This window comes from Panthera tigris, chromosome A1 (genome assembly GCF_018350195.1).
Source record: "Panthera tigris isolate Pti1 chromosome A1, P.tigris_Pti1_mat1.1, whole genome shotgun sequence".
Lineage (NCBI taxonomy): Eukaryota > Metazoa > Chordata > Mammalia > Carnivora > Felidae > Panthera > Panthera tigris.
The window spans coordinates 19,754,470-19,781,174 of NC_056660.1; the positions used below are offsets into that span (position 1 = coordinate 19,754,470).

The 26,705-nt window shown below is 40.0% G+C and overlaps 1 protein-coding gene across 2 annotated transcripts in view; it reads left to right on the forward strand.

Annotated features, from left to right (window-relative positions):
• The first annotated feature begins 11,253 nt into the window (after positions 1-11,253).
• The window catches only part of INTS6 (integrator complex subunit 6), an 89,032-nt gene continuing 73,580 nt past the window's right edge, over positions 11,254-26,705 (forward strand). The window contains exons 1-4 of one of the 2 annotated variants that reach the window (XM_042962910.1): positions 11,254-11,367; positions 12,408-12,522; positions 12,921-12,998; positions 13,826-13,975. In XM_042962910.1, the coding sequence (XP_042818844.1) occupies positions 12,412-12,522; positions 12,921-12,998; positions 13,826-13,975 (339 nt within the window). In that variant the 5' untranslated portion in view covers positions 11,254-11,367; positions 12,408-12,411. The remainder of the gene's footprint in view (positions 11,368-12,407; positions 12,523-12,920; positions 12,999-13,825; positions 13,976-26,705) is intronic. The other variant, XM_042962965.1, reaches the window with a different exon arrangement.

A 26,705-nucleotide genomic window follows, 5' to 3' on the forward strand; every position in this document is an offset into this window, starting at 1 on the left:
GGTGAATTGAAAAAGTACAGAAAAGGGGCACCTGGGTGGCTCAGTCGGTTGAGCATCCGACTTCGGCTCAGGTCGTGATTTCTCAGTCTCTGAGTTCGAGCCCCGCGTCGGGATCTGTGCTGACAGCTCAGAGCCCGGAGCCTGCTTCTGATTCTGGGTCTCCCTCTCTCTCTGCCCCTCTCCCGCTCACACTCTGTCTCTCTCTCAAAAATAAATAAACATTAAAAAAAATTTTTTAAAGAAAAAGCACAGAAAAGAAAAACGATGCTACATACCTTCAACTTTTAATTTTAACCTGAACTACATTTCATTTGTCAGTCTTTTGAAGTGCAAAATATTTGTAGATTTTTACGTTTTCTGGGCTTTTGTAGTTTCCTTGCTTGCATCCCATTTGATAGCAATTTCTTCAGTGACTTGTTTACATTCCATTGGTTTATACAATATTGAATTAATTAACAGGATTATAACGACAAGTTCAACTGGTATACAGGGACTTGAGGGAAGAAGCCTGGAGCTTGCAAGGAGAGTGGAAGTTCACAATTATATTAAAGGGAATTCTACTACTTTTGAGTATATACCATACTGTGGGCATGTTTTAAAGAGGGAACAAGGAGCATCATTTAATCTGGCAAATTAAGTGGATGTCATGAGAGCTCCTATGTGCCCATCAGCAATGATAGATACTGCACGATAACAGGTTAAGATATTTTACTCACCGTTTTAGAACATGGGTCTGTGGAGACTAGTGAACTAAATATTAAAATGACATTCTCACTAATATCCTAGAAGCTCTCACCCCTTTATCCTTTCCATCTTCTTCCTAGGAGCAAATTCTTCCCTTGTAAGAGATTTTGTTGATGGGTCTCCCTGTCGTTTTCCTTTGTGCCCGAGTCTCCACCTTGGTTTCACGCCAGGTGTCCCGGTTCTTCATCTTCGCAGGGGGTGGAGCTCCGTCCCCAAGCACCAATTCCCACCGAGGGGTCAACGATAACTCCTTCCAGACTTTACCGGAATTATGCCTCTGAAATCAGATCCAGGTTCTCGTGCTCTTCTGCTTTGTGACTTTGAACTATGTTCATTAGTATTACTTGGTCTCCTGATTCCTTTTCTGAAAAAGTAATAACACTTAGCTGGCAGGTTTGTTAGAAGATTAAATGATCGTGGGGAGCTCTAGCAGAGTGCCTGGCACAAGCAGGCAATGAAATGTTTGTTTTCTTCCCATTTCCTCGACGCCAGTAACATTTGGTCTTTACCTATTCGCATCACTCTCCTGACTCTAAGCTCTGACCACTTACAGGAATGTTGGTTGAATTTTTCCGAGCTTGATCACCTGCCTGTCAGAATCTTTGCCCACTGAGAATCCAGATGATCTGCTTGCTTGTCCATACTGTTCCCTATTTTTTAAGGGTATTTTTTTTAAGTTTATTTATTTTGAGAGAGAGTGCGTATGAGAGTGCATGCACTGGAGGGGCAGAGAGACAGGGAGAGAAGAGAGAATCCCAAGGAGAGCGGAGCCTGGTGCAGGGCTTGAACTCAGGAACACTGGGATCATGACCTGAGTCGAAATCAAGAGTCCAATGCTTAACCGACTAAGCCACCCAGGCGCCCCATTCTATATGGTCCCCTATTAGCACTAAAGGGATTTCCCTGGAGCATTCAGCTTAGCCCTGGGTGTCACTGGTCAGAGTGGGTGGCCATCCGTTTCCCACAATTCGCTCAGCAAACATCCTTTCCACCTCTGAATTTCTCTGTAATTCTTCTTCTGTCATTTGACATACACACATTAAACCTTTAGTACTAGGTACTGGCGTGTTAGGCAGGGTTCTCCAGAGAAACAGAACCAAGAGAAACAGGAGAGAAAGAGACACGGAGACAGAGAGAGAGAGAGCATAAAAAATTGGCTCACGTAATATGGAGGTAGAGGAGTCCTGAGACCAGCAGCTGGCACACTGGAGACCCCGGGAAGCTGATGGCATACTTCCAGTCCTCCACTCAGCAAGCTCAGGACCCAAGAAGAGTCCGTGTTTCGGTGCTGAGTCTGACCGAAGGTAGGAAAGGACCAAAGTCCCAGCTGGATGCAGTCAGGCAGGAGGAGTGCCCTTTTACTCACGGGAGGGTAAGTCTCTGTTCAGTCAGGTCTTCCATTGGCTGAAGGCTACCTACTCTAAGGAGGGCCATCTGCTTTACTTAATCTAGCCATTCAGATGTTAACATTACTCAAAACATCCTCACGGACACACCCAGAATAACATTTGACCAAATTTCTGGGCACCCCGTGACCCAGTCAAGTTGACACAAAAAATTAACCATGGTACAAGGCACTGTGCTGGGCATTGTTCGTATTCTTGTCATTATTTCTGGTCTCAGAGAAGTCAGTACCCCTTCTTTCACATCCCAATGTTCCCACCTATGCTCTTGACCCTGTCTTTCCTGACCCTGAGACCCACCACACCTCTTTCACACCTTCAGTTTTCCTCTGCTCTTTTTTGTCTTTTTTAAAATAATATTTTAATGTTTACATTTGAGAAAGAGAGAGAGCACGAGTGGAGGATGGGCAAAGAGATGGAGACAGAATCTGAAGCAGGCTCCAGTTCTGAGCCTGATGCGGGGCTCGAACCACAAGCTGTGAGATCATGACTTGACCTGAAGCCGGACGCTTAACCCACTGAGCCACCCAGGCATCCCTTTTTTCTGTCTTTTTTAACAAATGTTTGGGTGCCTGGGTGACTCAGTCGGTTAAGCGTCTGACTCTTGATTTCAGCTCAGGTCATGATCTTGCAAGTTTCGTGGGTTTGAGCCCCACATCAGCTCTGTGCTAATGGCTGACAGCACAGAGCCTGCTTGGGATTCTCCCTTTCTCCCTCGCTCCTTGCCCCTTCCCCGCTCATGCTCTCTCTGTCTCTCTCAAGATAAATCAACCTAAGTAAATGTGTATTTATTTATTTTGAGAGAGTGTGGGGGAGGGGCAGAAACAGAGGGAGAGAGGGAGAATCCCAAGCACGTTCCTTGCTGTTAGCGCAGAGCCCAACGTGGCACTCAGGGCTCAATTTCACGAACTTTGAAATCATGACCTGAGCCAAAATCAAGAGATGCTCAACGGACTGAGCCATCCAGGTGCCCCTCCTCTGCTTTTTACCTAAAAACATGTTTGGGTTTTTCCTTTACCTTAAAATAAAGGTTCTCTTTGGTCCTTTGAGCTACCTACCACCCCATCTCCTTTTTTTAGTGCAAAAAGAGTTTATATTTTCTGCCTTCTACTGACTGAAATCCCTAGTGATCTAATTTACCCTATTTCTCCTGTGTCCATATTCCTCTAACAAGACCCTTATAAAAGTCAACAATGGCTTTCTCAAACCTGACAGTTTTTGTTCAGCCTCTACTTTATTTGATATTTCAGTAACTTTTGAAAATGCAGTCTCCTTTCTGAAATTCTCTTTCCTTTGGCCAAATTGGTACCTGGTCGTCCATCTTTTTTCCTGCTAAGCGTTTGCTTCTCTTTCTTGGCTTGTCCTCTTAGGTAAATGCTCCTCATAGCACTTTTTAACTTCTTTTTTTGGCATTTATCAAATTCCACTCCCTGTTTTAATTATTTCCATAGTACAGGTTTAAAAGGGAAACACCTAGGGGCGCCTGGATGGTTCAGGTGGTTAAGCAACCGATTCTTGGTTTCTGCTCAGGTCATGATCTCACGGTTCATGGTTTGTGGGTTCAAGCCCCACATCAGGTTTTGTACTGGCAGTGCAGGGCCTGCTTGGGATTCTGTCTCTCCCCTTCTCTCTCTGCCCCTCCCCTGCTCATGCATTGTCTCAAAATCAATAAACTTAAAAAATAAATAAAAGGGTAACATCTAGTCCTACCACTTCTTATTCCTCTTCCCTGCTTTTTCTGCAGAGCATTTATAAATATATGATGTAATCTATAATTTACGTATATATTGTTTCTCTTTCTCCTTCCCCACCACGAGGGCAGGGATTTGGGACTATTTGTTCACTAATGTATCTCAAAAATCCAGAGCAGTAGGTAGTGTTCAAATAATAGTTGTTGAAATATTACAAAGATTTAGGTATAGGGCTGTTTAATGCATCATTATTTATAAAAGTAAAACATCTGGACATAAACAAAATATCTACTAATAAGAGGAAAGTAAGTCATGATATAGCCATGGCATGGGATAGTCTACATTTATTAAAAGTCATATTTAAAAATGATTGCATGAAAAATGCTCACATTATATTAAGTAGAAAAAAAGCAAGACAGGAAGCATATTAAAAAGCATATTAAAGCATATTAAAAAGACCCCAATTTAATATATAAAGGAGATATATACTAAAATGTTATCAGTGGCTCTGTCCAGGTAGTGAGATTAAAGTGATTTTTATTTTTCTATTATTTTCGTATTTGGTACATTTTTGACACATTCTTTTAAATGAAATGTGAAGATAGAAAATTGTAAAGCTTTGAAGAAAAAAGTGCTTTTTCATTCAGTTGCTATATTCTATTCTTCTAACTGGTCTGAACTCACTTCAATTAGAGATACAATTTGCACTTATCTTTTGGCACTGATTGTATTTTGCCTACTATTATATATCTTTATGTCTTCTATTAGGCTCTATACTTTCTAAAGTCAGAGAGCATGTCTTATTTATAATTTTCAATGCCTACAACACCTGTCTACATTCAATAACTGAAAGAAAAGATATTTAAAATGTTTTAAAAGCTGGGAATAATACATAGTGTTAGTTGCTTAGGGAAACCATTAAATTATGTAATTTTTAAATATTGCTCTGATGTACTTCGTGACTGCCTTCAAAACACTAAGGTTTAAAGCTATAATAGGACAAGCATTTTAAGGGTTTGGCCTACCTCTCTGTTGCTTTTATTTACATACATATTTTTTAGTTGTTGGTACATTACATGAAAATTTTTGATTCTGGAGTAAATTTGGGCATGCCCATAGACTTCAGGGGCTGACACATTAAGTTAGTTAGGCTAGGTTGGTAAAACAAAGAAAGAATGTTACAAATGGATCCAAAACACATGGCTCAAACACAAGTTTATTTCTTGCTCTTAAGGGTGGGTGTTCTTCCTTGGCAGGCAGGTTTTCTCCACACATTTAGAGTCACAGTGCCTTCCATTTTATGCCTTCCCAGGTTGTACATGGCCACTGGATGCCAGCTGTATTTACTAATCTCTGACTCTGGTACTTAGGTTGTAAGTTCAGTGAAGTCATAGAATTGCCAGATTCAGCAAAATAAAAATACAGGACACCAGTTAAATATGAATTTCAGATAGACAACACATAATTTTTTCCTATATGTTCCAGATAACATTTGTAATTACATGTTCCATGTAATTTGTAATAATATGTCAAATTACTAAATTTGTAATATCACTAAACAGTTATGCATTATCTGAAATTCTGAGTTAATTGTGAGTCCTGGATTTTATCTGGCAACTCTATGAGGGTAGGGATTAGGTCTATCTCATTTAGCACTGAATCCCCAGAATCCAAAACAGTACCTATTGACCTGAAGACAAGTGAGTGTCTCAATAATATTTCATGAATAACTGAACCTATGTCAGCAAAGAATACTTATCAGAATACTGCTATTAATAAGAATATAATTATCAGCAAATCATTATTAATTACACTTGTTATGAATAACAATACTTATTAAGCATCAGCAAAGAAAACTAACCAGCAGATAGGACTTTAATATGTATTAGCATTTCAAACCACAAATGTTTTCCTCAACTTCAGTAAAGTAAATGGATAAACTCTGGCTTCCCCTAGAGATCGGCTCAGCTCTCTCTCTCCTTTCTTTCAGGTCTCTGCTCAAATGTCATTTTCTTAATGAGGTCTTTTCTGCTCTCCATATCTAAAACCACAACACTCCTCCCTCTGCATCACTCTTTTCCTTTCCTGCTTTATTCCTCCTCCTTAGCACATGGAGTACACTTGGCATAGGGTTACTCATTGACCTTGTTTATTGCCTACCTCTCCCACTAGAATGTAAACTTCATAAGGACAGGCATTTTCCTGTGCTTTATTCACTGCTAAATTCCCAGCTCCCGCACACACTAGAGAGGTATTTGTTGAACAAATGACTGAGAAAACACCATTGGTTATTATTGGAATCTATAGTTATAGTTTGGTGATATTCACTTTACAGGACACAAGATGGATTGAATGTCAAAATAGATGATTCTGCCTGCATCCACTTAGTTCACCAAGTTCTGTCAATTCCAGCACCTCAAGGTCTTTTGGACCCTCTCCTTTCTTTCCTGGTGCCACTTCCCCAGGAGTAGTGAGGCAGAAATTGCCTCACCGGTCTCCTTGCCATGGTCTTTCCGTTCTAATCATTCCTTTCCAACTGTTTACTGAAGTCATCTTTCTAAAATGAGAATGTGATTATATCACTCCCTTCCCCCCAAACTTGGTTTCCCTATCACCCAAAGATAAAATTCAAAAGTTCCTAGTTGGACATGAAACCCTCTCAGAGGGTTAATACGTATTAGCATTTCAAACCACAAATGTTTTCCTCAACTTCAGTAAAGTAAATGGATAAACTCTGGCTTCCCCTAGAGATCAGCTCAGCTCTGTCTCTCCTTTCTTTCAGGTCTGGCCTCAATTCCACCACACGTCCACACACATGTCCCATTCCCATATGATTTCTATCTGAGTGTATATCACTTCCTTTGTGAGATCAGCTGCTCTATCCCCAGTGCTCACAGAGCTCTTTGTGTATTCTAACGATGCTTATTTTAAGAGCTACCAGCACTAAATGGTATCTTCCCGATTCTAAAATGTACATTTCTTTCTACTTTAACATCTCTAAAATTGGAAGCCAACTTGCAATAATGGCATCTTACAATGCTGTCACCAGAAGGCAGTTGTGATGTAGCTGTACATGTGCAAAATTCATGGTTATTCCTGGTGGCAGGCCTAGGCAATTGCAAACCCTAGACATTTCAGTCAACCATTTAGAGAGAGGATATAAATCCTGATTGTGGTCTGAAAACTTTTTCACTGACATCTTCTAGTTGGATCAAGAAAGCATGAGTATCAAAACTTGTAGAATAAAAGCCTATGGTTTGGAAGAAAATACTGAAGACAATAGTGGAGTATTCTTTTATAACATGTTCCATTGTTAAAGCTCCTGGTTGGTAGAATTCCATATATTGTGGAAAAATTCTAATCGATAAAAAAGCCATTGTGTCATAGTTTAATTAGCACCTTTTTCTTTCAGTGTTCCAAAAATAATGGCATTTCTTAGAACCCGTGGCGTCTCAGAATTGGTGAAATATGGTATGTAACCTTGCATTTTCAAACCAATCCTCTTAAGACAGGTCTTATTATCATGCTTGGTGTTTGCTGACTTATCATAATAGTGCAGTCTCATTATGCTGGTCTGTCTTCTGTCTTTCCATTAGATTACAAACTCTATGACCTACCATAGTGCCTGTCACATAGTAGGGATGCAATTAACATTAATTGAAAGAATTACAGCAATGGTCATGCTCTTTAGCTGGAGAAACTGCTCCACTGTGATTCTAATTCTCAATTTGGTTGTGTCTATTTCCAGGACTGATCTTGAATCCTCTGAGCCATCAACTGTTACTGTGAAATACTGCTTGTTGGAAAGGTTTAATTTCCTCTTCAGAAGTAGTCCCTTAGTAGCATTTTTTTCCCTTGAGGATTGATTAGGATGACCAAAATTAAATCTCTTTATATATGTAATATCCAAATACATTCTGCTGTCTAGTTTCACATCTCAATTTTTATGCTTATTACTTCTTGGTTTTGCGTGTGTGTGTGTGTGTGTGTGTGTGTGTGTTTTCTTTTCTTTTTTTTTTAATGTTCTCAACCTGTCAACATCATTGACTACTGTGATCTCAAAGAGTAAAGCAGAGAGCTGAGAAAATGGTAAGACAGCCAAAACAAACTTTGTTAGGTTACATATGAGGAACATTGGGTTCATCTGATTACTCTGTTCAGATGGCACATCCAGATACCGTAAGCCAAGTCCTTGGCACATAATTATTTTTAAACTGTGTTATCCTGCTTAATTGGCTTAAAATAATTTAGCAGGGTGCTGGTTGGCTCCTACAAATGAATCTAATTCATCAGTTCTTAATTGTTAAAATAGCCCTATTTCGACAATTTAGGCTATTGTTGAAGCCAGAGTCGCCACTCCTTCAGAGGCTTTCATATAATTTATTCATTCCCTTTTAAATTGGAGCCCTAGCATTAGGCAGCATTCCTTTAAAAAACAACAACAAAGGGCAAATTTTCTCCCACATACCTCTTCTGACCAATGTCCTCCCAGAGAAACCTTCCCTAATCCCCGAGACTGCAACAGCACAGGATTTAGCGCACATACTCCCAACTCATTCTCCCTCTAGCATTGCAAGAGCTCACCGTTTTTTTCACTGGAGTCTGATGAAATAGTTGGCTTACATTTAGGGGCCATGTTTTAGATAAATAAGCCTGCATAAAACCAGAATTGTTCTAGAATCACAGAGATTGGAAATCTCTGGTACTATTTAGTTTTCTCTTTTTATTTTTTGTCAAACATGGTTGAATTCCTGCAATTTAAATAAGCATATGCTACGAATCCACGGTTATCTATACTAGTGTCACATTTATAGTTTTTTTTCCCCTTTACTTTGCAGATTTATTTAAGAACTTCTTTTAAGAAATGTAATAACTCTAAGGGTATGTGAATTTTTAAAGTTACTTAGTGTGTACTACTAGCTGTAGACATATACATTATTTTTATACTTGAAGCATATAGTTCTTAATCAGCATTATTTATAAGATTCACCTAAAGAGCTTTATAAAAAATGAGATGACCAGGGCCCATCCCAATTCTACTGAATCACCTGCCTCTGGGTATGGGGATTTGGTGCATTTTTAACTCTGTGGGCAATGCTGATGTGCATTTCCTGGCCCCAAACCACTGCTTTAAGCCATCATCAACCAATAGCTTAATTGTCAACCAGAGTCACTAAGAATAAACTTGGCCTATTTCACAATTCTGTCTAGGGACCACTCGTCAATGCTTCCTGGTTTCTGATTGCCTCTTGATTTGCTGCCTATATATGTCCTGATTTCTTTCTTGTTCTGCCTCTGGCCTTGCCTTCCAGCACTTCTGGGCTTCTGAACTGGAAACCTGGTCTTTGATCTCAGAAGCCATCATAAGCACAGGTTCTGGTTCTATGCTCTAGGTTGGCTCTTTGGACTTGGCTCTCCTGATCTTTGCATCTAACACTGTCTCTACCATACATCTCCATTTATGACAATCTGCCAACTCCACTGAGTCAGGGAAGAAAGAGCCATGATGTCTCCATAGGAAATGATTTCAAATAACTATAACAGGGAAAGTCATTATTAATGCATGCTCATGTACTTCAGTAGTTGAGTTTGATTTCCTTCAAACACTGCTTTGTCCTTAGTACCCCAACTAAGAACTGTAATTTATATGGAAAAAAAAAAAATCCTTAGTCTGGAATAAAGGCCCTCTACTGTCTAGATCTGACCTACCTTTCTGGATCTTAATACTATTCTTCACATACCTAGTGCTCCAGCTCAGCTGAACTACACTGTTCCCCAGGAAGCCCCTGGCACTGCTGTTAGCTTCCTTTCTTCGCTACATTTTCAATGTCGAAAAGGACTTTTTCATCAGCAGCTGCCTCTTGCTTTACCCACATATTCAAATCCTACCAATTCTTTGAAGCAGTGTTTCTCAAACCTGAGTAATGCAAAGGAAATTCCTGTCATTCTAGAGAATACATATTAGGATAGGCAGGAGTCCATGGACCAGCTTGAAAAGCACTGGTAAACAGAAGGCCAATTCTATGAAAATCTTTCATTTGCAAATTATCACTTTGAAAGAAAAATGTTGTCTTTACAACTGGTGTAACAATTTGTATATTGTCATTAAAATGAAAACACACATTTTAAAGTCTCAAAGAACTCTTGATTTTTTATCTCCAGATCTAGGATCTCAGAGAAACGTGGCTTTAAGGAACATCTTAAATATACTGGCCCTGGAAAATGTTCATCACCCAAGGGTAATACATTTTTCTCTTTTCTGAATTATTTAGCATCTAATCACTCTCTGCCTTGTAGTAGCTAATAATATGTATGTAGTATTTTTCTAAAAAAAACCATAAGCTCTTTGAAGGCAGGGTCCACATTTTAATCATTTTAAAACTCCACTGGTCCTCAGCAAATATTGGATGTAAGACCTGTATTCCATCTTATTTTGTAGTCCAAATCTCTTAAAAATCTCTCTTCTGTCGTATATACTCACAGAACAGCGTATGACTGAAACAGCCCTACTATAAATTCATAAGAAGTTCAGAGGTTGTCCTAAGTATTAGGAAAAAGTCCAAGTTATGAAACTCAAGATTTTAAAAAAGTGCTACAAAACCGGTCTCTTTTGTGTTGAGACTGATAGGAACAATTTCATTAAATGATCAGCAGGCAAATAAGAATTTCAGGATAAAAAATAAAATCGAAATGTAAGGCTAGCAGGAGAGGCCCTAAAGACATCTACATAGTCTTTATAAGGGTTGTGTGTCTCTAACACACAGGCACGGTCTTCAGTTTTTCAACTAGTATATTTGAGTGAACAGTGTTCCTCGGACATTTAGGAAAGGATTCATTACTTCGGGCAGGGTGAATAGGGGTTTCGTTTAACCAAGAACGACTTCCCGCATACATTATTCGGAACCAGTCTTAGACACAGCATGCAGTGAAAGGGAAGAGCACTGGCAGGATTATGAGGAACCCACTCTGTCACCTAGGCAAGCTGAAATCAGTTTTTCCATTTAAAAAGGAGTTCTTGGTCTACGGTTTTCTCAGGTCCCTTTTAACTCTGAAATTGACGTTCTTTGGTCCTAAGAAAACTCGGCTTGACAGAGGTTATTTGGTAGAATCGTCCCCCCCCCCCCCCCCGAGAATAAAAAGCGCAACAAACTGTTTATCGATATTTGAGTCTTTCCCCATGTCCTTTAAAGGGCTGAGTTAGGAAAACAGAAGGTTAATCCTCTTTTTGTTGGGTCCTCCACCGAGGGCTCCTGGTGTGCTCCGGGTCCAGCCCTCACCCTAGGTCGCTCCCCAAGGCCGAGCGAGACTGCGGGCGAAGCTGGCCTCTCATCCCCACTCCCCGCCGGGAGCGGTGGGACTGGCGGAGATTAGTCCCAGGTCATAAACAACCTCTCACTTCCCCTCCCCCGCCCCGGGCCCGCCCGCGCAGGGGCCGGCCCTCCCAGGCCTAAGGAACCTCCTCCGGCGACCGCAGGCCCCGGAGCTCTCCTCGGAGGGAAGACCGCGCGGGCCGGCCCCCTTCTAAGCGGGTATTTGATTACTTTACTCATCCCCTCCTCACTCGCCCTCGGGGGAAGGGGTTTGATACAGCGACCTCGCAAGGGGAGGTGAGGCCAGCCTCCATTTCCCTTCCTCCGACCCCTATCACCTCCAACAGCCAAGGAGAGGCCAGCGGCACTGACGCGCAGACTCACATCCGCGGCCGCCCCGCGCGCGCCGCCGCGGCCCCCTCCCCCCACGCCACGGTCTTTCCGCGGTCGGTCCCCGCCCCTTCCCGGAGCCCGCCTCCGCGTCTGCTGGCCCGCCTGCTCGTCCCTTGCGCTCGCTCTCGCGCGCACCCGATGCCCCGCCTCCGCGCGTGCTCAGTAACTGTTCCCGGAGCCGGCCTACAAGCTTCCCCCGCCCCTGAGCTGTTTGAATATGCTAATGAGGAGCTTGGGATTAGCCAATAGGATAACGGGGCGGTGCGTCACGTGGCTCGAGGACGTGTCAAGGGGCGGAGCCTCTGCAGACCCTGCCCGAGTTAAAACCGGAGTGTGAGAGAGAAAAGCGCTTCAGTAGCGAGAGGGGCTGAGAAAGTGGTGACACCGCCGGGGTGCGGAGGGAGTCCCTGAAACTTCTCCCAACAGCCCCAGGGCCAATCTCCCCTCAGCCCACTCCCCTCTTCGCCAGCTCCCAGGTCCCCACTCCCTGCACCGGGGGTGGGGTGGGGAGCCAGGCCCGTCTCCCGCTGGGACACACACAGGGGCCGGGAGCGGGGACGGGACCCCCGAGGCGGGGGGGACGGACCGACCGACCGACAGACAGACGGCCGGGCGCCCGCCCCAGCGGGCAGGCAGGCAGGAGGAGGCGGAGGCGGGGGTACGACGGGGAGGACTGGGTCTGGGGAGTTTCCTCTCAACTATCGGGGAGAAACTCCCCGCAGCCGGAGGAAAGACCCAGACGGTGTTTTCCTCCCGGGGGCCGCGCTCCCCCGCCCCGCGTAGCGGCGGTCGCCGCCGCCGCCACCGGCGCCTCCACCTCTACCATCTCCTCTTTCTCCACCTCGGGCCCCGGTGTCCCCGGCCAGCACTATGCCCATCTTACTGTTCCTGATAGACACGTCTGCCTCTATGAACCAGCGCAGCCATCTGGGCACCACCTACCTGGACACGGCCAAAGGCGCGGTAGAGACCTTCATGAAGGTACCGACTGACCGAGCCCGGGCGGCGACCCGGGCCCGGCGACCCACGGGCGGCAGGGGTGGGGGGGGGAGGGTGGCCGGGGGCGGCGAGGCGGAGGTGTCGGGGACCTGACTGCGGGAGCTGCCGGGCTCGGGGACCCCCTCCCCCACCGCGCGGGCGGGCGGGCGGGCGGGCGCTGCGAGCCGGGCTCGGCCCAGGCCCGGGCTCCAGGCGGTGTGTGGGGGCCGATCTGTGTGTGGGGGGCGGCGTGGAGGGGTGGCCGCTGCGTGTGCGGTACTGTGGGGGGGGGGGGGGGGGCGGCGGGGCCGCTCGGCGCCCCTTCGCATCGTAACCTCGCTTCTGTGCTTCCCTCTCGCCCGCCCTGTTCCTTCTCCTGTCCCCCACCCGCTCTCCCGCAGCTCCGTGCCCGGGACCCTGCCAGCAGAGGAGACAGGTATATGCTGGTCACTTTCGAAGAGCCGCCCTATGCTATCAAGGTAACAGCCCTCGCCCTCCCCCTTCCCTTCCCTGTTCCTTCCTCGCTCGCCCTCCCCGCCCCCCCATTCACCCTTCATTATGCTCCCCTCCCCCACCCGCTGTGCTCCAGGCGCTGAGGTCTTTTCCCCTGCGGGCTCCCACCCCCTCCCCCGCTCCGGAGCGTCCTGGCGCGGCGCGGAGTCGCTGGGCCACCGCCGTCCCCTCCCCAGCCCGGCCCGGCGGCGGCGGCGGCGGCGGCGGCGGCGGCGCTGCGATCAACATGGCCGACATTTCCCCTCCGCGGCGTGAGCGGCAGCAATGAACTGTGGGGGATATTTATTCAAGTTAGCCCCAGTGACAGCCGGGCCCGGCCGCGCCGAGCCCGGGTTTGCATTAAAGGGGACTCGGCCCGGGGCTCGGCCGCGCTCGCCCTGGTTGGCGAGCGAGCCGGGTGGGGGGCTGCGGAGCTTGGTGTTCGGATTCTTCCTCACAGGGCCGCGGGCCGGTGGGACAGCTGCAGGTTAACTTCCGAAGTCCTGCCCACTTCTGCTTTCCACCAGTACCTTTTGCATGCCCAAATCTTGGGTAGTAGGTTCGGGAGTAAATTCCCCAGGGAAGTTATAAAGTATTAAGGCTGTTAGCCACCAAAAGCTGTAGAGCAAGCAGGTTTATCCTTGGCCACCTTTGAAGAGAGTTTCCTTGGCGGTGATACGGTATTAACACGTTAATCTAACCATACTGTAAAGTGAAGCAAAGCAGCTCCTTGGCGAACGGCATATTGTAACGGCTGCCCATGTGTACATGGCTTTAAAGGATGAAAAAAAAAATTCTTACATTTTCTTTACAGGCCGGATGGAAGGAAAACCATGCAACGTTTATGAATGAACTGAAAAACCTTCAGGCTGAAGGACTTACGACTCTTGGCCAATCCCTAAGGACAGCTTTTGATTTATTAAATTTAAATAGATTAGTAACTGGCATAGACAACTATGGGCAGGTAGGTTGAATATTAAGGTGGAAAAACAGTTGATTTTTCTTTTTGTGGAGAAACACTGTCAAGTCCAAAACCTATATAACATGAAATACAAGTATGAAGCATTTCAGATTAAAGTACGATATGCACATACTACAAAAGTGAAACTGACCATATTTTACTGGCTTTAAAGCCCTCATTTTTTTTTTTTCTTAAAATGTATTTGTATTCAGAATTAGAGTCTGAATTTTTGTGCTGTAGCATTGACATGAATTTGGTTTTAATCCCTTGAAGTTCACTCAGGTTATAAAAGGGGAAAACTTTCTGCCTCACCACGCTCAGTTTCTGTGATAGTGTACCCACAGGCAATTGTGCAACTCCTGCAGTGACTTCTGGACACTAGTTGACTAGTGGTTTCACTTTTTTTATTAGTAAAAACATCAGAGGAATTTTTGTTTTTGTCGGGGTTTAATTTAACCATATTTTATAGTTATTCTGAAAGGTAAGATTTTCATTGGAGTGCAGTAACTGAGTACATTAACATTTTTCAGCTGTTGAAGCATCCACAGTAAGCATCTATGCAGGAAGAATTCTGAATTCGCTTCTGAATTAAATCATGGGTCCAGAGGCTGTTATTATTTTTGAACTCCATACTTTTGGAAAAGAGGCTTTTTGAATTTTCTTTTTCTCTCCCCCCCCCCCCCCCCCCCCAATATGATGGTTCACTATGAAATAAGGCAAAGTAGTCCATTGTAATTTTTGAGATTGCTGGCCAGGAAAATTAAAGATACTGGTGAATGTGTAATGTTACACATAACAAAGGAATATTAGTTCCAAGTTTAATTTTTAAGTTGTAGTGCAGAAACATTATTGCCACAAATGATACATTTAGGAATACATTTTGTTCTTTTCTCAAGGTCTATGAGCCACAATTTTCATGAGTTTGACAAATTTCAGGAAAATTTCCAGTGATTATAACTTTTGGTTGCTTTATATAGGAAGAAACAGAATTATTCCCTTGTTTTAGAAATGTTTATGCTTTGCTTAGTGGTACCTATTGGGCACCTAAACATTTTTGGAAAGGGCTGAATATAATCCTATAGCATTTAAGTATACATGATTCAGAGTCATTTTGTTCTAGTTCTACTGAATTGCACCTCCATTGTTTAATTCAGTAAATGCTTGTTTTCTTACCACATAAATCTTTAAGTTTTTCTACCCTGTTTTATTTTGCAATATTTGTAATTTAGGTAGGTTTGTCATGAACTTTTTCCGCCAAGAATCTGTAAAATAGATTTCTTACCCTTTTCTATTTCTTTGTTATATGTAGTGATATACAGGCCTATTGGTGAAGGTTTTGATCCAAGCTTCTTTGAGTTCAAAGACAAATTTGAAACTTGCCATTATTTGGTTACTCTTAATTTGGTTTTCCGGGTGTCAATGTATGGAAGAACTGCTTCCTGTTTCTCTGCATCATATTTCATAAGGCATTTACACACATTTACCTCCTGCCACCTATTAAAAATATTTCTTAGGGTGCTTCTTTAGAGAAGCTGATTGTCTTGGAGAGGCTGAGGACATTTGCAATTTAAACTTGTATTTTCCTTTTCCCAGTTGCCATCTTCCACCAGAGAATGCTTAAGTTCTTATCTGTAAAGCGTTATGATGTTTGAGGTTGAAGGTGGTCCTGCTGGGCTGTTACCACTTTGACCAAGAGAAGAGCCTGGAGATTAGGATGCTTTTGCATGTTCGGATTTATTAATTCAAGAAGGGGGAGGGATAATGCTTCTCAGTTATTTTGATGAGTAAGCAAGGATGCATGGAGTAGTACTAGTGCTTATGTCCTGAATTGGCACATAAAAATGAGACTAGCATTAAAATAATTGAGGAAGCCATAATTTTCAAATGAAAATGAGTAAAGCACTTAATTAGAAGAAAACATCTTCCCAGAGATATTTCTCACCATAAGTCTTTATTTCGCTGATTTAAATATTACACATTTTCTGTTAAAGGATAGATTATCAAGAATTTTGGATGTCTCAAATACTTAACACTAAATATAGTTCATGTATTTTCTTTGTTAAGAGTACTTTGTGTTTGCCTGTTTTCTGTGGAATAGTTTTATTCTGTAACCTGTGTTTTTACATAAATACTTCCCCTTTCATACTCTACAAGGATCTGTAGGACCCACAGTACTAAATACTTGTATATAATTTTAGTACGTGAAAGGAAATGAGATAACATGAGCTAGATGAGAGGGACAGAGCATATTTTTAGAGAGCATCTAAAAACATTTATGTACATTTCTGAATGACTTTCTTAAATACCTAAATGTGGATGTATATGTATATATATTAGATACCCCCATAGCTACTCCCCACCCCCCCATACATGTACATATGTGATTTTCCATAACTAATCCCAAGGATATTTTCAATGTCTGTATTGCTTGTGTTAAGTTAGTAAGTATATCTACAAATAAATCGTCTTTGAGATGTTAGTAATTAGGATACTAACAGACTTTGTAGGGTGTAAGTAAGGTTAAAGTAGCTGAGAAAAAAAAACACATCTTGGTGATTGTTTTCTTCAAGCACTTTGGATATCCCAGTAAAAACTTCCTTGCGTATAGAAGTCCGTATAAATATTTAATTTTGAAAATCTGTACCATTTGCTGATATTTCTGCAATCATGGAACAAAGTATAGCTTCTTTCTAGTCTTTTCCTTGGATATTATAGCAACACTTAAATTGTTTATCATTGCAGCTAAATGTGACACACGTGTTTTTTACATGTATTCACCAGAGTTTCAAATAATGCTGATCTTTTGAGAACCACCGAAAATCTGATGAAGAGAATCCTTGAGCAGTACCTAAAAGCAGATACAATATGTGTTTAATTTTTTAAAGGATTTTCAATGCCAAGTTTTACCTCATTTGAAAAATAGTAACTTTTTAGACAAGATCAAATTGAATGAATCTTAGGGAGAAGAATTTTAACCAGTTTTTTCTTCATCATAAATATTTGTGAACTTAGCAAATTCAGGTAGAGTTCTAATACTACTTTTTTCCTTTTACCCAGGCAGTATCTATTTAGTACTAAGGTAGTACAAAATACAGGCTTTTCTTGTAATGTAGGTGAAGTAATGAAAACTTGATTCCCATTTGGGTTTTTTGTTTCCCTTAGGCTGTCAAGAAATATATTACCAGTAGTTTTATATTTATTGACCTGTAGACATTTTTTTTCAAAAGAAAGTAGAGTTTTATACTGGAACGTGCTTCTGTGCTGAGTATGAACTGGAAAGAGTGGTGAATGGTATTTTGTAAAATTTTTAAGTCCATGAACTTTTTTCTTTTTTTCCTAATTTTTAAATTGTGGTAAAAAAAAAAAAAAAGAAAACCCACATAATATCAAATTTACCATCTTAACCGTTGTTTTGTTTGCTTGTTCGTTTATTTAAGTAATCTCTATAACCGTGTGGGGCTTGAACTCAACCCAGAAATCAAGAGTCCCCTGGGCTTCCTGCTGAGCCAGCCAGGTGCCTGCTGTCTTAATCATTTTTAGGTGTACAATTTGGTAGTATTAAGTATATTCACACTGTTTTGCAACCAGTCTCCAGAACTTTTTCATCTTTCATAACTGAAACTTTATACCAGTTGAACATAACTTATTTTTTCCTCCCTCCAGTCCCTGACAACCACAATTCTAATTTCTATCTCTATTTGAATACTCTAGAGATGCCTTATATAAATGGAATCATACAGTGTTAGTCATTTTGTGACTGGCTTATTTCACTTAGCATAATGTCTTCACCATTCATCGCTGTGGTAGCTTATTTCAAGATTTTATACTCCTTCTTAGGACCGAATAATATTTCATTGTATGTATATACCACGTTTTGCATATCCATTCATCCATGATGGACTTTTGGGTTTCCACCTCTTGGCTATTTTGAATAATGCTGCTATGAACAAGGTGTGCAAATGTCTCTCTGAGATCCTGCTTTCAATTCTTTTGAATATATACCCTGAAGTGGAATTGCTGGATCCTGTAATTTTATTAAATTTTTGAAAAACTCCTCTATTTTCCATAGTGGTTGCAATTGTTTTATATTCCCACTAACAGGGCACAAGAATTGCAATTTCTCCACATGCTTGTCAACACTATTTTCTGTTTTTCTGATTTTGGCCATCATAATAGATACAAGTGATATCTTATTGGTTTATTTGCATTTGCCCAATTATTTATATTGAGCATCTGTTCATATGCTGGTTGGTCATTTGTATATTGGTTTTGGAGAAATGTCTGTTTAAGTTCTTTGCTTATTTTTTAATTAAGTTATTTGGTTTTTGTTGTTGTCATTGAGTTGTGGGAGTTCTTTAAATATTTTGGATATTAACCCCTTACCAGATACGTGATTTGCAAGTTTTTCTCCCATTTCATGGGTTCCCTTTTCACTCTTGATTGTGTCCTTTGATGACAGAAGTTTTAATTATTGATGGAGTCCAGTTTAATTTTTCTTTTGTTGCCTATGCTTTTGGTATCCTCTCCAAGAAATCATTGCCAAACCCAATGTCTCTGAAGCTTTCCCCCTATATTTTCTTTTAGGAGTTTTAGTTTTAGGTCTTGCATTCAAGTTTTTAATCCATTTTGACTTAATTTTTGTATATGGTGTATGGTAAGGGTCCAACTTCATTCTTCTGCCTGTGGACATCTGGTGTTCCTAGCACCGTTTGTTTGAAGAGACTCTCCTTTCCCCCATTGAAAGGCTTTTGGCCAGTCCTTGAACTTCTTATAAACCTCTTAAACTTATCTTCAATAATTTTTATTGGCTCATAATTCTTACTGATGGATAGGGGGCTCTACAGTCAAATTTGCTTAAAAGTTTTTTCTCTCCATCTTTTTTAACTGGATAAAAGAAGCACAATGGCCAGGAATGTGAAAATTGGAATCCCAGTCCTGACCTTGATATTGAATTACTGTGTAACATGCTTTACCACCCTGTGTCTCTGCTTCTTCATATTCCAGATTACTAATAATGAAGCCATTGTACTGTTATTATAGAAATGATTAGAGGTTTAAATGGGATGGTATATTAAAAATGTACTTTCAAACTTGTCAAGTGCCAAGGAGACACAAAGCTTTTTTCCCCTCAATAGGTTAGTTTGTTTACCTCTAGTTTTCTGTTATTTTTTGACCTTAAATTTGAAATTTTGGTTATAAAAATGTGGTGATTTTTAAAGCAGAATTTTATTACATGCTTTGAAATCTAACAGCCTATTAAATATGTATTTTTTTTTCCCCTTGGGCTTTGTATTGCTTCCTGAGAAAGCAGTGTGGAAAGTAAATACTATCACTTGGCCGAGTTGTCTTAATGGCAGTTGATAAATATGACGAAGCATAGGGATGGTTTGTAAGGTTCAGATAAGTCAGAAAGTCATTCTTTTTTGTAGGAATACAAGTTAGAGAAGAAGGGACCTTTACATAGAACAAAAGCACATGTTGTAGGATTCTCTCAAATGGGAGCTCCCCTAGTGCGTTTAAGATGAGATTTACACAAGTTTGTTTTGCAAGGGACCTTTGAGGAACACCTCTGTCGTATATCAAGGGATATTTTAATAAGAAGGTTTGAGCTTAAAGTAGCATGAAGTGGGTATGATTTATTTCCTATTGAGTATTAGTTTTAAAGGTGGTAATTTAAATGAAAAATTTTAAGACCTAGATTTTATTTTCTTTGAAAACACTTACTGTCACTTTTCTTCATAATATGCTCTAAATCTGTTTTCTGAAGGATCAAAAAATTGCTTTGTCATGATCTTTCAAAAGAAAATGAAAAAGGATATCCAAAGGACATTATTGCATTCTTAATTAGAAATTACTGTGTAATTCTTACTGTGTAAGAAATTATAAGTATAAAAAGCAAAAAATAATAGGTTTTACTTCTTCAAAGAGAATTTTATTTTCCCTTCATGCAAGGGAATGTCAATAATTACATATTAAATTATGTACAACTGAAAATTAAAAGGCTGGGAACAAATGTAATATTTGAATGAAAGAATTCTACTTTTCAAGTATTTTAAGTTGATTTAAGGTCATTTGTGGTCAGGAGTAAGGAAAGAACTGTTTAGACACGTTCATGTCATAGGTTTCTACAAAGAGATTGTGCAATATTTTATAACTTGAAATTTCTTTAAATATTTAAAATAACCCTTAGCCAATATAACCCTTCACTCAAGTTTCTAACGTGTATGTAAAATCATCTTGGTCTTTTTTCATTTGCTTCAGCAGTGCCCATATGTTACTAGCCCTGTGTTCTTTCATTTAAAAAAAAGTATTGCCCTTATGCAGACTTAATTTTTATTTAGCAGTGTTATTAATTTTCTTAATTTAAACATGGTCCCAGACCATAGACAAAATACTAAAGTTTTTTCTGTTTTAGTTTGTCAGAAGAAGCAGATTCTTTTTCCCCCAACTTTTTTATTGAGGTACAACTTAAATACACAAATCTTAAGTGTGAAGCTTAGCGAATTTTTATATACGTTCTTGAGAACAAGATTGAACTTTTGTATCTCTTGACAGAAATTTTCATTGGACTTTATGTATCATTATGACTTTTGTTTTATGGGACTTTAGAATTGCAAGTGCTGTTAGAAGTTTAGTCCATCTTCCTCATTCTATACATGAAGAAAGTAAAGCCCAGAAAAGTTTAGAAGGCTGATTTCTTTACACTTATGAAATATTTTAAAAGATTAAAAATGGTTATGGAACAGTTATACAGATTTTTTTATTAGCAACTTGTATGTTATTAAAGAACAAATTTTATTTACAAGTGTAACCAATAGATATAAGTCCCTTTTTAGGGGTATGTCTGTGGTTCTCTACTGGAATATGCTTTCTTTCAATTCCTCTGGTGAAAACCAGGCAATTCATTTTGCCAGTTTGTTACATTTAGCCTTTCTTGTAACACTATGAAAATACTGTTATATGCAGTTGGAGTTCCTCCCCACTCCCTTGGAAAAAAGTTAATATGAACGTTGGGGGCCCTGGGGTGGCTCAGTTGATTAAGCGTCCTACTTTCTGGTCATGATCTTGCGATTCATGGGTTCGAGTCCTGTGTCGGGCTCTGTGCTGACAGCTCAGAACCTGGAGCCTGCTTCAGATTCTGTTTCCCTCTCTATCTGCCCCTTCCCTGCTCACACTGGGGAGGGGGCAGAGAGGGAGAGGGAGTGAGACAGACAGACAGAGAGCGAGAGAGAGAGAGAATATGAATATGAGACAAGATCCCAAGCAGACTCCTCACTGTCAGTGTGGATTCGCTATGGAGCTCTTTGTGGGGCTCAGATTCCCAAACTGTGAGATCACGACCTGAGTGAGCCAAAATCAAGAGTTGGATGCTTAGCCTACCAAGCCACCTAGGCGCCCAGATATAATTTTGAAAACCTCTTAGCATCGTCTTTTAAGATTTAGAAAACTCTGATTGGTTCTATCTGTTCCCACTCCATCCGTGAGTTCAGGCCAGTCATGTAACCTCTCAGCCTCAGTTTCCTCATTAGGAAGATGAGGTGAAAGGATCTATGCTGCAGGATTGTGGTGAAGATTAAGTGGTATGGAATGTAATTTATTGTAACACTTATTCTCATTTTTATGAATTTCCTTTTATTTGCATTTTAAAAACTGGAATTGTGGGCACATGGTATGTTATACAGCTTTTTTCAGTATAAGCAGTGTGGTACAGAAAGAACCGCTTCATTAGAACTGGTCGTGCCTGGCTCTGCCACTTACTAGCTTAGGCTGTATTGACAAGTCCCCTTAGCCTCACTGAACTTCAAATCACTTATCCACCAAATGGTGAAAATAGCATAATTCTGGGGAATTTTTGTAAGAACTAGAAATATTAATCATTTAGCAAAGTGCCTGTTTGGCACATGGTAGGAACTCAGATGACGATGATTAACTGTCGTGCCCAATGTTATGTTAAACACTTAACAGGGCAAAGCTTTGTAATCCGAAACCTTTGACAGAAGTTCCATAACCCAACATCTATCCATCATAAACATCGTAAGAAGCTAGAATTAGCTAGCCAGTATTTCCAGCTAACGTAAAATTTTGTGCCATAAGGAACAAACATGATGGTTTTGGCTTTAAATTGAAGCTCCAAAAATATTTTCCCCTTGGTGTTGAAAAGTTTTTTCTCCAAAATCTCTTTCTTGTTCAAAAACAGTTTGATAACATGTTTAATTTAATAAAGCAAACATGTTTTCCGATTTTCAGAGAAAGAAGGTTTTAATTTTTTGAGGAAACTTAGATCTGAGTCCATTTCTAGGGCTTTGTAAATAGTATATTTTAGAATACGAGTTGGTGTTGGTTGGGATGGGGTGGAGGGAGGATGTTCTTGTACAGAAGAAAGGTCGAATGTGAAATGTTATGATCCCTTTTATTATTTGTAATGTAGATTTATGTGGGAAAAATAGGATAAGCCTAGGAAGGATTTTTTTCTATATGATAATAGTTCTTTTTTAGAGCATACGTGATCTAAAATCCGATGATTGGTATATTGAGGTATAGTTGCACATAAGAAAATATTTTAACATAAGAATCTTACAATTAAGAGGATTATTTGTAACCAAGGGACAAATTTATATCAGGCTAGTGGTGTCTTATCAAGATTTATTCTTGTTCCTATGCACTCTTGCTTTTTTAATCTGTTCCTTAAAAGGATATGGCATTTTAACATTTTCCATTTTTTGCTTTTGCCTAGATAAGCTGAGGGACTCATAGTAAAGGTCCTCAGAAGGATTATATTGTCTGACAAACTGTTACAGTGATGAAAACAGTTCTGAGTATGTGAGAAAAAGTAATTGTAGCATTAGCTACTAGTAATGTACTTTGAAACTCCTCAATGGCAGTATTGATGCTGGCATGTTAAAGGAAACCTCGTTAGATATTAGGAAACATCAACAAAGTCTTCTGGTTATTTTCGAGTTTGAACACTGGAAGCATACCAACAATTATTCTGAAAGGATTAAAAACAATAGTTTTTTTTTGTTTTGTTTTGTTTTTTTTAATGTGTATTCATTTTTGAGAGAGAGAACAGAGCGTGAACTGGGGAGGAGGGGCAGACAGAGAGGGAGACAGAATTCAAAGCAGGCTCCAGGCTTTGAGCTGTCAGCACAGAGCCCAACGCAGGGCTTGAACTCCCTGACCTCGAGATCATGACCTGAGCTGAGGTCGCATGCTTCACCGATTGAGCCACCCAGGCGCCCCAACAATAGATTATTTTTAATCCCCGGAATTGAAGATGATTCTGTGTTCTGTGAAAGGTTAGGCTGCAAACCTCAGTAAGTGATGTTACAAAGGCTCCATCTACAAGATGATGACAGCATTCAGTCCTTTTGGATTATTGAGAGTAAGCAAAATGATGTCTTTGTGGCCTCTGATAATGCCTGAGTTGTGGTAATTCCTGGTCATTTATGTACTTTGGCAGGTAAAAGCTAATGTAAAATTTTGAATTTTTGTTGTACAGTTTTAGTTGTCAATCCATTTCTCAAAGCAGTAAGTTAGAAAAACCAAGAAATTGCATTCAGAAAATTGGGCCTAAATCAGATAATAGAGCAAAAAGTCTTTATATGTTGGAGTGCCTGGTGGCTCACTTGATTAAGTGTCAGACTTGATTAAGTGTCAACTCAGGTCATGATCTTGTGGGTTCGTGGGTTCGAGCCCCGTGTTGGGCTTTGTGCTGACAGCTCAGAGCCTGGAGCCTGCTTCAGATTCTGTTGTCTCCTCTGTCTCCCCTTCGCCCACTAACGTGCACATGTGCTCTTTCTCTCTCCCTCTCAAAAAATGAATAAATATTAAAAAAAATTTTAAAAGGTCTTTATATGTAAATTTTATTGTTAATCCAGAAGGGACAATGTCTAATCTCAAACAACATTATATTGAATGTAACTCTTAATGTAATAAAAAAAAAGAGTCATTCATAGAGCTTCCATTTTAATGAGCTTAGAGCAACTATCAAAAACGTGTGACAACTATCCAGTCATTCATATGACCTCTGCTTTTTCATGAGGTTCATTTCTAAGGTAAAACCTTTGTGGATTTGTATGTATAGTTAGAAGGGCTTATATACTTTTCTTGGCGAAAGGCCCAAGTATTATGTGGTTCGTTTCTCATTTCCTAAACATGTCACCTATTTTGAAAATTTTAAATCTATAAACACTTGGGAAGGGACTTAGTACTAAGCATCAGTAAATGTTTGAGTCAGAGCCTAGGGAGTACAGAGTACAAATACCTTTCGTAATGGATTTGGAGAAATTTTAATAGTTCCTTCTAAAAAACCTTCTGAAATTGGGTTACCATCAATTCTTTCCTAAAAAGTGAAAATTCATGTTTTTTTTTTTTTTTTTTACAAAACAGAGCCCCTTAAAACTAATCTCGAATTATGATTTATCCAATTAAATTATTTTCAGTTGGCCTTCAGCTATAGCACATGGGAAAAAATAGACTGTCAATTTTTCCAAGTGCTTATCATGAATTTTTTTTGCTTTATTAAATTTAATGCTTTATTTCTAACTTTACTGACATGAAACATTTATTAGGCAGTTCCTTCTCATTTTCAGTTGTAGTCATGAAGATACTTACATAGAATCCTGTGGTTGAATTCCATCTTCTGTGTAGGAGAGCTGATGTGTGTGTGAATGATTTTTTTGTGAACATATGTGTAGATGTTTAGGAAAAAATAGCTCTTAATAGTTAAAGACATGATTTAACCAGACTTTTGCAAAGGTAATATCTATACATTTGGTGGTAATCAACACCTCAAGGAGATGATTAGTCTGGATAGTATAGGTAGGTCTGTGTGATTTATTGATGTCAAATTAATTTTCAGCATTATTGCTATATATAACTTCATCTGTCTTTGAAAATAGGTTTTCATCCTGGCTTTTTTTTTTTTTTTCTTTTTCTGCAATGTTTGCAACATGTTTACTATTACATTCTTTGCTGGAATTTTTTCCCAAATTAATATTACCTAGTCCATTTAATATAACGAGCATATTAGGTTTTTTTTTAATCTAGAATGTTAGTATTTTTTTTTAAGTTTATTTATTTTGAGAATGAGAACAAGCAGGGTGAGGGTCAGAGAGAGGGAGGGAGAGGGAATCCCAAGCAGCACATGAGCTCATCCATGCTCAGCACAGAGCCCGACGCAGGGCTTGCTCATGACTGTGAGATCATGACCTGACCCAATGTCAAGAGTTGGACCCTTAACCTACTGAACCACACAGGTACCCCCCCATTTTTTTTTTTTTTTTTTTACTGCTATTACTGTTTAAATATTACCAAAACCAGTTATTTATTTGTAGAATAATCTTATTTAAATTTTAGATTCCAGTTCAAATGTAAAACTCAAATTCTGTGAAGTTATTAAATATTTAATATTTTAGACCTATTGAATTTATATTCCTGGTTTTTGATGCAGTATTTCTTAGCCCTGTATGTTATGGAGTTTCCTTAACATTTTTGTCCTAAAGTCAAACTGTTCTTCAGTTCTTACAGTATTTCTTTTTTTCCCCCGTGTTTGTTTATTTTTGAGAAAAAGAGAGCATGATGGGGGAGAGGCAGAGAGAGAATCCCAAGCAGGCTCTGCTGTCAGTGCAGAGCCGACCTGGGGCTCAATCCCGTGAACCGTGAGATCACCGACTGAGCCACCTAGGCGCTCCTGTAGTATTTCTTACATGATTGCTGTTTGGTTTATTAATTGAATCAAATTCTAGGATATTGCTCTTGGTCGTTATATTAAAATAAATATATGGGATTCCCCTGGCCTTTTCTTAAGTCTTATTCCATCTGTTTTTAATGATGCTAATATTTTTAACATAAGGAATTGTATGGTTAGGTAAAGGAACTGTATTTGTACACAACTGTATAATAGAATTACTTGAAACTAAAAGAATATATATTTTAATGTGGAATTTTAATTGTTTAATTTTGATGTTTTTCTGTAGTTATAGACCTTAATTTATTCTAAGATGCTAGGTTTTCATACACTAGCAGATTTTTAAAGGTTTATTTTTAGATACTAAGCACATTTTAATTTTGACTACTTGTTTTGAATGTGTAATAAATGCACATGGTTAAAAAGTTCAAGCATTATAGAAAGTTACACAGTTGCTCACTTCCATTGTTCAGAGGCAGCCATGGTTAATCAGTTTGTAATGTATCTTTCAGAGATCTTTTATTTTTTTTTTTTAATCTTTTAAAAAATTTATTATTTTTAGAGAGAGTGGGGGAAGTGCAGGGGTGGGGAGAAGAGAGAGAGAGAGAGAGAGAGAGAGAGAGAGGGAGAGGGAGAGAATCTTAAGCAGGCTCCATGGTCAGCGTGGAACCTGATGTGGGGCTCTATTCCATGACCCTGGGATCATGACCTGAGCTGAAATCAAGAGTGGGACACTCAACCAACTGAGCCACCCAGGCTCCCCTTTCAGAGATCTTTTCTATATATTCAGAGGTGCTATTTTTTTTTATAAGCACTAATTTCCTAAGATGAATATTTTAGAGTTTTTTTTTTTATCAAAAGACTCATTTTTGCCATACCACTTGAGATCATAACTATAAAAGTAATAATCTTAAATTCTAAAACAAACATAAAACTTGTAATTCTGGCCTTGGAATATTGATTTAAATATAAGGCTGTCAGGCCTTTATTGACTTAAATAATTAATATATTTTGTTTGGAATGTTTAATTAACCAGTTGTGATT